General features: G+C 39.5%; 1 protein-coding gene across 1 annotated transcript; it reads right to left on the reverse strand.

Annotated features, from left to right (window-relative positions):
* Nucleotides 1-5,903: 5,903 nt before the first annotated feature.
* On the reverse strand, nt 5,904-9,716 carry si:ch211-153f2.3 (protein FAM167A). Its single transcript, XM_041884805.2, has 2 exons — nt 9,233-9,716; nt 5,904-6,665 (listed from the first exon to the last, which is right to left on the reverse strand). The coding sequence occupies exons 1-2, from the start codon at nt 9,446-9,448 to the stop codon at nt 6,540-6,542; spliced, it is 342 nt and encodes a 113-aa protein (XP_041740739.1). The 5' UTR covers nt 9,449-9,716; the 3' UTR covers nt 5,904-6,539.
* Nucleotides 9,717-10,078: the final 362 nt, after the last annotated feature.

Below are 10,078 nucleotides of genomic sequence, written 5' to 3' on the forward strand. Positions count from 1 at the left end.
GTCAGAGCCCAATCCCAGTCTGATGCTGTAATTAACAGAGAAAGAAATGCAGATCTGGTCATGATTGGTTTTTGTTTGAACATTCCTCTCCCTGGGACAAACTTGGACTTGGCGAATTTGGTGGAATTCTGTATATTCTATTCTCACAATGAGGGCAATTAGACTGGCTCTCATAAATAGAGAAGAAAGAGAGAGAAAGAAAGAGAGAAAAGCATTTGCATTTGAAAGAGGCAGTGTTCAACTGAAATGGTTTAACCAGGTTATGTCAGGGAAAGGACATGAACTTCATCAGCTAAAAGAGACTAAAGGAAGCCGCAGCGCTGTTCCAAAAGAGGCCTTTACCTCAGTAGCCTAGAGATGTGTCCTGCACTGGTTATTTTTGTTACATAACATTTGGTTCTGTGTTTTGAACTATGTTTCTGTACTACTTGACAGTTGTATCTGCTATCTACTCTTATTTTTGATATCCATTTGTTTCTCTGTAATAGTTAGTATTTGCATATGAATACTGTATGTCACAACCGACCAACGTTTTTTGAAATGTTGTTGTGTCTGTTTCAGTGTCTGTGTGTCTGTCTGTCTCTTTTATGTGGTCATATTGTCATTTCAGTATCTACATGTCTGTTTAAGTCTCTTTTTGTTTGTTCATTTGTTATGTCTGTGTCTTTGTCACCCTGTTTAATTAAACAATGCTAACTATTTTGTGCAGATGGAGATGCGATCTCAGGACCAGGCCTTGATACGACAGCTGATGGACCTTCACGCAGGAATCCAAGAGCTCAAGCTGGAGTGTGCTGAGGCAGAGGAGGAGGAGGAGGAAGAGGTGGATGAGGAGACAGAGGAGGAAGGGAGCTGGGACTTTGGTAGTGAGGCAGGGGGCAGTGGTAGTAGTGTTTACTCCAGCTCAGGGGAAGTGGGCTTTTCCATATCTTGCCTGTCCACTAGAATGACTCCACCTCCTCTGGGGTCATCTCTACCTAAAAGGACTTTCAGCAGAAGAAGCTCCTTGCCTTAATAAAACCATGAACAGTACTCTCTTATGGACCAACCGTGGTCAATGTGTAGGTCAATGTCAATGTCACAGTCATATACCACAATATCATCTATTCTATTGTCAAGAAAATCACACAAGCATAGTCTTACAACAACACTCTTCAGAAACTAGAGTCAAATAAGACAATTATTAAAAACAAAGCCATTTTGAATAGGCTGCAATAGATTCCATATAGAACCTAAAGATAATATATATATTTAAGGCTTAGATTGACCTAAGGCAATCATATTTGCCTAATGCCTTACTGTGTTACAAAGTTGAAAAAGTGGTTGTGTGTTTGTGGGCGGCAGGTAGCCTAGTGGGTAAGAGCGTTGTGCCAGTAACCGAAAGGTCGCTGGTTCTAATCCCCGAGCCAACTAGGTGAAAAATCTGTTGATGTGCCCTTAAGCAAGGCACTTAACCCTAATTGCTCCTGTAAGTCGCTCTAGATAAGAGCGTCTGCTAAATGACTAAAATGTATTTTCATGAGACAATTGACAGACTACTTACTAAGTAAGCGGTGTAACTTTTAAACTAACTAGATGGAAGAAACAGCTGCTATTACTGTACAGAGGTCATAACGGTATCATAGTACATCTAAGAGAGAATAACAATTACTTACAGTAGCATATTGACTGTGATGTCTCAACAATGGATTTGTAAAGATTCTTGTAATAATGATAACTATAAAAGCAATTTAAATATCATGACTATAAGCTCTAAACTTGAAAATGTCTGTTATCACTGAAATACAGTATTTTTAGAAGGTAAAATGAATATGCAGTTTGTATCATCCACCCACATGCTGTATATATTGATTTGTTGTACAACACTAATTGCACACCGCTGTCAATAGACTAAAACATGAATATCAGTAACATAGTGTATGTACTTACTATAATTAATGACAACACACCTTAGATTGAGTTTATCTGTCTGTGCTTATTGATGGCACACAGGTTGGCCTTTTACAGTAGTTCAAGTTGGCTGATCCAGCAGAATTATACAACACAATGAAGGGTCAAGTAAAATGTTTTCTCGAAAAAAGGGCACCAAAGTGAACAAGATAGGATACTCCCCCAATTTCCCAATTCAACTGAGTTCAAAAGGAGTTAATCTGTGATAAAGTCACAACACTTGTTGTGTTAATGTTAAGTGGACAAATGGATGTGTTTATCCTTGCTACTGTAACTGCATTTGGAACAGGTACTGTACATAGTATGCCAGAACAATAAAGATTTAAAAAATTTAAATGTACTGTACATTTATTTCTGTCATATCAGAAAACATCAAAGTCAAAAGCACAACTGTTACCGAGACTTTAAGTCTCTTTATTTTTTTTATCTGTTACTTCTGCACAGCAAATTGGCTAGTGTAACTTAGTGTTACATTTTCAGTGTAACAGTTCCAGTGTTGATTAGGGAGTTAAATTAACTCTGTAAGTGTTACATTTACAGTCATTGGTGTTGAATAACCCAGGGTTGGTGTTGATAACCAGCATTAAACCAAATCCACGGTCATCATTAGCATATTTCCCAGTATGTTCTATTAAAGCTTGAGTTTTAAAATAGCTTGTTTCAATATCTATGTTTTCTAATTGATTAATTAAATCTTATGCTACTCAAATTTAAATAACATAAATGTTTCTAAACTAATCCAATCTGTTACTTATTGCACCCGTTACTGAAACAGTTGTTCCAGTTTAGATTCTTTAGGTAGTCTCATATCTTAGGGCGTTTTCACACATATCTTTGAGCTTTAGTTTGAAACAGAGTTCGATTATTTGTTACATTGTATTATTATGTTTTTGGTCCGGTTGGTTTCACATTTCCAAATGTCAAATTAACTATACTTCCTAAACGAAACCAACCCACTGGCCACAGATGTAAATTCAACGTCTATTCCAAGTTGGTTCAATGTAATTTCGTTGAAATTATGTGGAAACAACGTTGATTCAACCAGTGTGTGCCCAGTGGGACGTGTCCATACAAGTCATATGTTTATAGGACAAAAATGCTCATGTTAAATCCATCTATGATTATCCTGAAGCATCACTTGTGTGTCCCAATCTTCATATTACTTTTGTTTTGGTCTTCCAACAACATGCGGGAGGAAACAGCACAATAGCCGCTCCAACTGTGACGTGAATAGGCTAAATGAATAGGCTATATTCAGTAGCATATATCTCCGGTATAGCCCCGGTCTCCCCTAATCTGCATCGGATGCGTTGCTACTCACAGAATGTTTCATACATGTCAAGTTAGGATGCTGTGTGCATTTCATCAAATGCTTGCAGTCAAACAACCAATAATACTGCGCGACTCTGGTTATTTTCCTGTGTTTGGTCCAGAATACGTTCTCACCTGCAGCAAACCGCACCACGGTACAAATTGAATCGCACAGAGACCACCCTTTTTGAGCGAACCACGGTGCGTTGTTTAGTGCGGATAGAGTGTTCACACCAGTACAAACGAACCAAACTAAGGAGGTAAACACACCAGAGTTCAGAAAAACTGCTCCAAGCCAATTCAGTGTGATACCCCCTTAGTCTTCCCAACCCTGGCAGTCATTCTGAATGCAGTTTGCAGGTGAATAAAAATTCAAAATGTTGGATATCCCCACTCTGGTTAGACTCCAATAGGAATTACACATCACTTTGCAAACCAGCATAATATGACTTGCAGGCCTAATGTGGCCTGTAAACCCTGAGTTTCAGGCCACTATATTAGGGTAAAACTAGGCCCTCAAAATAAGGCCTTATGAAATACGTATTGTATTGTCTTAAATAATTGAATTTTAATGATAACATATTCGCTTTGGATCTCACTTGGTGAAGGCCACAGGACTGAAAATTAATGAATGCAACAATGATGTCTGTCACTAGTAAATACAGTCATGGGTGGTAACTCTACAATTCATTCAAAAGGCAAGGCACTCTGGAAAATATGCAAATAAGGTTTTACAATAAGCAGTGTGTTAATTTAACATTGAAAAGTGTGCACCCGTATAGACACTGGAGCAGTGTTAAATTTAACACTCTCAGTGTTGATTTAACACTGGAGAATTTGCTGTGAGTCTTACTGATCTATCCACTGCAAAAACAAATACAGTAGGCCTACTAAGCAATTCGCAAACCAAGCGCATTTCATATACAGTTAAAGTCGGAAGTTTACATTCACCTTAGCCAAATACATTTAAACTCAGTTTTTCACAATTCCTGACATTTAATCCTAGTAAAAATTCCCTGTCTTAGGTCAGTTAGGATCACCACTTTATTTTAAGAATGTGAAATGTCAAAATAATAGTAGAGAGAATGATTTATTTCAGCTTTTATTTATTTCATCACATTCCCAGTGGGTCAGAAGTGTACATACACTCAATTCGTATTTGGTAGCATTGCCTTTAAATTGTTTAACTTGGGTCAAATGCTTTGGGTAGCCTTCCACAAGCTTCCCACAATAAGTTGGGTGAATTTTGGCCCATTCCTCCTGACAGAGCTGGTGTAACTGAGTCAGGTTTGTAGGCCTCCTTGCTCGCACACGCATTTTCAGTTCTGCCCACACATTTTCTATAGGATTGAGGTCAGGGCCACTCCAATACCTTGACTTGTTGTCCTTAAGCCAGTTTGCCACAACTTTGGAAGTATGCTTGGGGTCATTGTCCATTTGGAAGAACCATTTGCGACCAAGCTTTAACTTCCTGACTGATGTCTTGAGATGTTGCTTCAATATATCCACATAAATTTCCTTCCTCATGATGCCATCTATTTTGTGAAGTGCACCAGTCCCTCCTGCAGCAAAGCACCCCCACAGCATGATGCTGCCACCCCCGTGCTTCACGGTTGGGATGGTGTTCTTCGGCTTGCAACCCTCCCCTTTTTCCTCCAAACATAACGATGGTCATTATGGCCAAACAGTTATATTTTTGTTTCATCAGACCAGAGGACATTTCTCCAAAAAGTACGATCTTTGTCCCCATGTGCAGTTGCAAACCGTAGTCTGGCTTTTTTATGGCAGTTTTGGAGCATTGGCTTCTTCCTTGCTGAGCGGCCTTTCAGGTTATGTCAATATAGGACTTGTTTTACTGTGGATATAGGTACTTTTGTTCCTGTTTCCTCCAGCATCTTCACAAGGTCCTTTGCTGTTGTTCTGGGATTGATTTGCACTTTTCGCACCAAAGCGCGTTAATCTCTAGGAGACAGAATGCGTCTCCTTCCTGAGCGGTATGACGGCTGCGTGGTCCCATGGTGTTTATACTTGCGTACTATTGTTTGTACAGATGAACGTGGTACCTTCAGGTGTTTGGAAATTGCTCCCAAGGATGAACCAGACTTGTGGAGATCTACAAAAGAAATGCTGAGGTCTTGGCTGATTTCTTTTGATTTTCCCATGATGTCAAGCAAAGAGGCACTGAGTTTGAAGGTAGGCCTTGAAATACATCCACAGGTACACCTCCAATTGACTCAACTGATATCAATTAGCCTATCAGAGGCTTCTAAAGCCATGACATCATTTTCTGTAATTTTCCAAGCTGTTTAAAGGCACAGTCAACTTAGTGTATGTAATCTTCTGACCCACTGGAATTGTGATACAGTGAATTATAAGTGAAATAATCTGTCTGTAAACAATTGTTGGAAAAATTACTTGTGTCATGCACAAAGTAGATGGCCTAACCGACTTGCCAAAACTATAGTTTGTTAACAAGAAATTTGTGGAGTGGTTGAAAAACAAGTTAATGACTCCAACCTAAATGTATGTAAACTTCAACTGTAACTCTTCATAGGTGTCAGTAACATTTCATTTAAATTTTAGTCATTTAGCAGACGCTCTTATCCAGAGCAACTTACAGTTAGTGAGTGCATATATTTTCATACTGGCCCCCTGTGGGAAACGAACCCACAACCCTGGCGTTGCAAGCGCCGTGCTCTACCAACTGAGCTACAGGGAATCATAGCCTACCTTGAACAGTATATTTAGGATTTTATTTGGATCCCCATTACCTGTTGCAAAAGCAGCAGCTACTCTTCCTGGGGTCCATAGCGAGGCTTGGACATCATCACAACGTTTCAAACCCTTCAGTGACCGCTGATCATCCAGCACACTACTCCTCAGTCCTCAGGGTCTGGAGTCACACAACAATGTCAAAAGATCAAACCCCATTTGTCCAATTGTTTACATCAAAATTGGGTTTTCTAATGTGCAATTTTGCATGCAACATTGAACACTACCTCACAAGTTTGGAACATTCTTATGACTATTACTCATCAAATCATATCCAGTCCATTGGTCCCTCACAGACAACATCAATCGTGCCATGTGACCTTTACAAGGGAATCCTCATTCCATCCAGCAAGGGTCTCTTTTGTATAACACTTCCACATATCTGTCTTAGAAATGCCGAAGGACATTCTGGTCATGGGTTCAGACAGGGTTCCAGGAACTTCCATCAGGATACCCCCACCCTCACTCTCTGTTTCCCCCTGGGGAGGTGTACTGGGTGGGGTTGGTTAGTGGTGTTCATCCCCCTCTGGCTCCAGAGCCCCAGACATACTCTCCCGCCTCAGTCTCTGGATCTCATTGTTGAGTCCCAGCAGGGTCTGGGCCAGCTGTTGGTCCTGAGAGCGCATTTCCAGCTGTATGGTAATGATGAGAGAACAGATCATGTTTTCAGATTCAACACACACACATTCATGCAAGTGAAGAATAGTTCATTCTGATAAAACAGACAGACTTTCATTCATTTGTATGTTGTTTCTTTATGTACACTGCATTGGCACACCTTAACAATGCCTTTGAGTGATTCCTCACAAAACCAGGACAAAAAAAAGACCATAATTTTGGGGATTATCATGAGATTTAATCTATAGAATGGTACATTGGATGAAGGATTGTTGACATATATTTGACGTTTGTATCTAAAAGCATAATTGAGAAATAATTAATAAAAGTTGGCATATTTAATCAATTGTGGCCTTACTCAGGCCTCCTTTAAGACTCCATAACGTTTGATCTGTTGGCGCTAAAAAGAAAAAAATTATGTAATATCAAGATTTACCACTTGCTCTGTAAGTGAGATGTATTTTGAGTTGTATTTTGATTTCAATAAACATTTTCTTACATTTATTTATGAATATTGAAAAATACAAACATGAATATTGAAAATAAAAAATGTTTGATTTAGCAATTTTTATATATACAGTACCAGTCAAAAGTTTGGACACACCCTACTCATTCAAGGGTTTTTCTTTATTTTTTACTATTTTCTACATTCTAGAATAAGTTTCATCATAGCGCTTGATGGTATTTGCGACTGCACTTTAAGTAACTTTCAAAGTTCTTGAAATGTTCCGTATTGACTGACCTTCATGTCTTAAAGTAATGATGGACTGTCATTTCTCTTTGCTTATTTGAGCTGTTCTTGTCATAATATGGACTTGGTCTTTTACCAAATAGGGCTATCTTCTGTACCACCCCTACCTTGTCACAACACAACTGATTGGCTCAAATGCATTAAGGAGGAAAGAAATTCCACAAATTAATTTTTAAGAAGGCACACCTGTTAATTGAAATGCATTCCAAGTGACTACCTCATGAAGCTGAGAGAATGCCAAGAGTGTGCAAAGCTGTCATCAAGGCAAAGGGTGGCTATTTGAAGAATTTCTAATATAAAATATATTTTGATTTGTTTAACACTTTTTTGGTTACTACATGATTCCATATGTGTTATTTCATCGTTTTGATGTCTTCACTATTATTCTACAATGTAGAAAATAGTACAAATAAAGAAAAACCGTTGAATGAGTAGGTGTTCTAAAACCTTTGACCGGTAGTGTATATATTGTTGAACATAATATACTCTAAAGTTCCAGAGTAGGATCTCTGCTAGTTTTATAGTTATGACCCATTTCATACAAATAAATTGGCATAGTAGGCAATGTAACAAATCACAGCCCTCCTTTTACTTGTATCATGGCACATTTGCAAATTACCAGCAGAGGGCAACCATTTTGAATCCATTTTCACATTCACTCTGTTGCTAATGCTTATGAATTGCATCATAACTCTAAAAGTAGCAGAGACCCCACCACAGAGTTTCTAAACCCAAAAGCGCAACATTGTAAGACTTCCAGGAACGCTTCCGAAACAGACCAAACAAACCAGGCCGGGGTTTGGGGTTTGAGAAGTCAATGAGAAAAGTGAAAGATTCTTCCTTAGTTTTACATTTTCTCAAAGTCTAAAGGCACAACCTAGATTCGAGTTGAACATGTTATTACTCCAACCTAATGAAAGTAACAAACTGCAACGTTTTCATTTTCGTCAAAAACAACTTTATATCGAAGGAGTGCCTTTGATTTGACGGCCTGCACACGCACAGTTCAGCGAGAGACGACCGTTAGACCGACGATGATGTGTTCTACGCATGAGCTTAGCTAGCCAATGTCGCCATGACATTGCCTACAAGTGTGATCAGGGATTTTTATTGGAGAAGCAGTTCTAGCCTATCTTAATACTGTACTGTCTTTGGCCCCACTCTGGAACTTTGATATGCCCATAGATAATATTATGTTCAACAATATATTGAAACATTTCCAAATAAAAAATGGTATATTTTCTTTATTCATGTTTATATTTTTCAATATTCATAAATGAATATAAGAAAATTGTTATAGACATCAAAATACTACTGATATTATAGAGCAAGCGGTAAAGCTTCATATGACACCAATTCTTTTTTTGGGCACCTACAGATTAAACGTGATGTAGTCTTAAAGGAGGCCTGGGAAAGGCCACAATGTCATAAATATGCCAACTTGGTTCATTATTTCTCAATTCTGATTTTAGATACAAATGTCAAATATATGTCTATCTTCCTCCAAAGGACCCTTCTATGGATTAAATCCTGTGAAAAATCCAAAACATCATGGTCTTTCTTGTCATGGTTTCGTGAGGAATCACTCCTCTGCAACACAGACATTTCAGGTAAATGTTAAAAAATGTGGTTCATTGAGGGCTACATGACTCATTGGGAGTATGACTGAACAGTGCAGAATCAAAGGAACAATAAATAAATCACTAATGAATTCTTAACCTTGGGTTACACATCTAAACAAGCCAACAATGCCCAACTCTACAATGCTGCACAACAACATACTACACTGTCAAAGAGTCAACGGTATTCTACCAGGTGCAGATAACTCACCAGTTCAGATCTTAGCCAGGTTATGGCTCCATCTATTTTAGCTCTCCGCAGTTCCTCGTTGGCTTGGTAACTCCTGCCAATGCTGATGGGACCAGTAGTAGACTCAGGGGCATCCCGTGGTTCACCAGTGGTCCTGAATGCGTGAATCAGTTTGTTCTTGATGTTCTCCAGAACCATGGTTGACAAAGTGTCCTCACTTTGACTGTCTCGATTCATGCTGCCTTCCAAGGAGGCACCGCTAGTCTCCAATATATATTTTTTGTCCTACTTTTGTTGTTTTTTCTCCTTTTTTCCCCCCTCGCTCCTTCACTTGTCTCAATCGACTGGACCCACCGTCCTCTCAGTTTTCCTCCTCCTGTCTATCGTCCTCCTCGTCTTCCCTCGCTGCAGGAGCAGGATTCCTCCCTCTGTTTCTCAGCAGAAGTTAGTGTGCTTCTGTCCAGCTGCCTCACTCATCCCATTCCCTGCTTGGTGTGGGACCGGCTTGTTTTGTCACCGTTACTATGGAAAACCAGCCCTCCCTCTTCCCCCCCTTTTGTAACCCCAATAAGAATGGTGGAAGATCTTGGACAAAGACCATTGTTGCCTCAAAAAGAACTGAAAGGACTCCCCCAACCCCACCCACCCCCTTTCTCTCTCACTCACCCTCACTCCCGCCTCCATACAATTTCAGTGTGAGAAATGCTGTGTGGGAGAGCTCTCACTTGTGTGCAGTGTCTTTGTGTAGACCTGTGTGTGTGCTTGTGTCAAATCTGTTAAACCTTTTCAGTGTCAGTGTTGCTCACCCCTCTAAAAGACCTGCTTGTCAGCTTAAGAGACAGGTTGGGTGGGACCGGGGAATGACAT

Source organism: Coregonus clupeaformis, chromosome 8 (genome assembly GCF_020615455.1).
Source record: "Coregonus clupeaformis isolate EN_2021a chromosome 8, ASM2061545v1, whole genome shotgun sequence".
Lineage (NCBI taxonomy): Eukaryota > Metazoa > Chordata > Actinopteri > Salmoniformes > Salmonidae > Coregonus > Coregonus clupeaformis.

Bases quoted from the DNA above. Each gene is read 5' to 3' on its own strand.
- si:ch211-153f2.3 (XM_041884805.2), bottom strand. From the start codon at position 9,448: ATGAATCGAGACAGTCAAAGTGAGGACACTTTGTCAACCATGGTTCTG. The intron at 6,666-9,232 runs GTGAGTTATCTG...ATTACCATACAG, and splicing joins CCTGGCTAAGATCTGAACTG to CTGGAAATGCGCTCTCAGGA.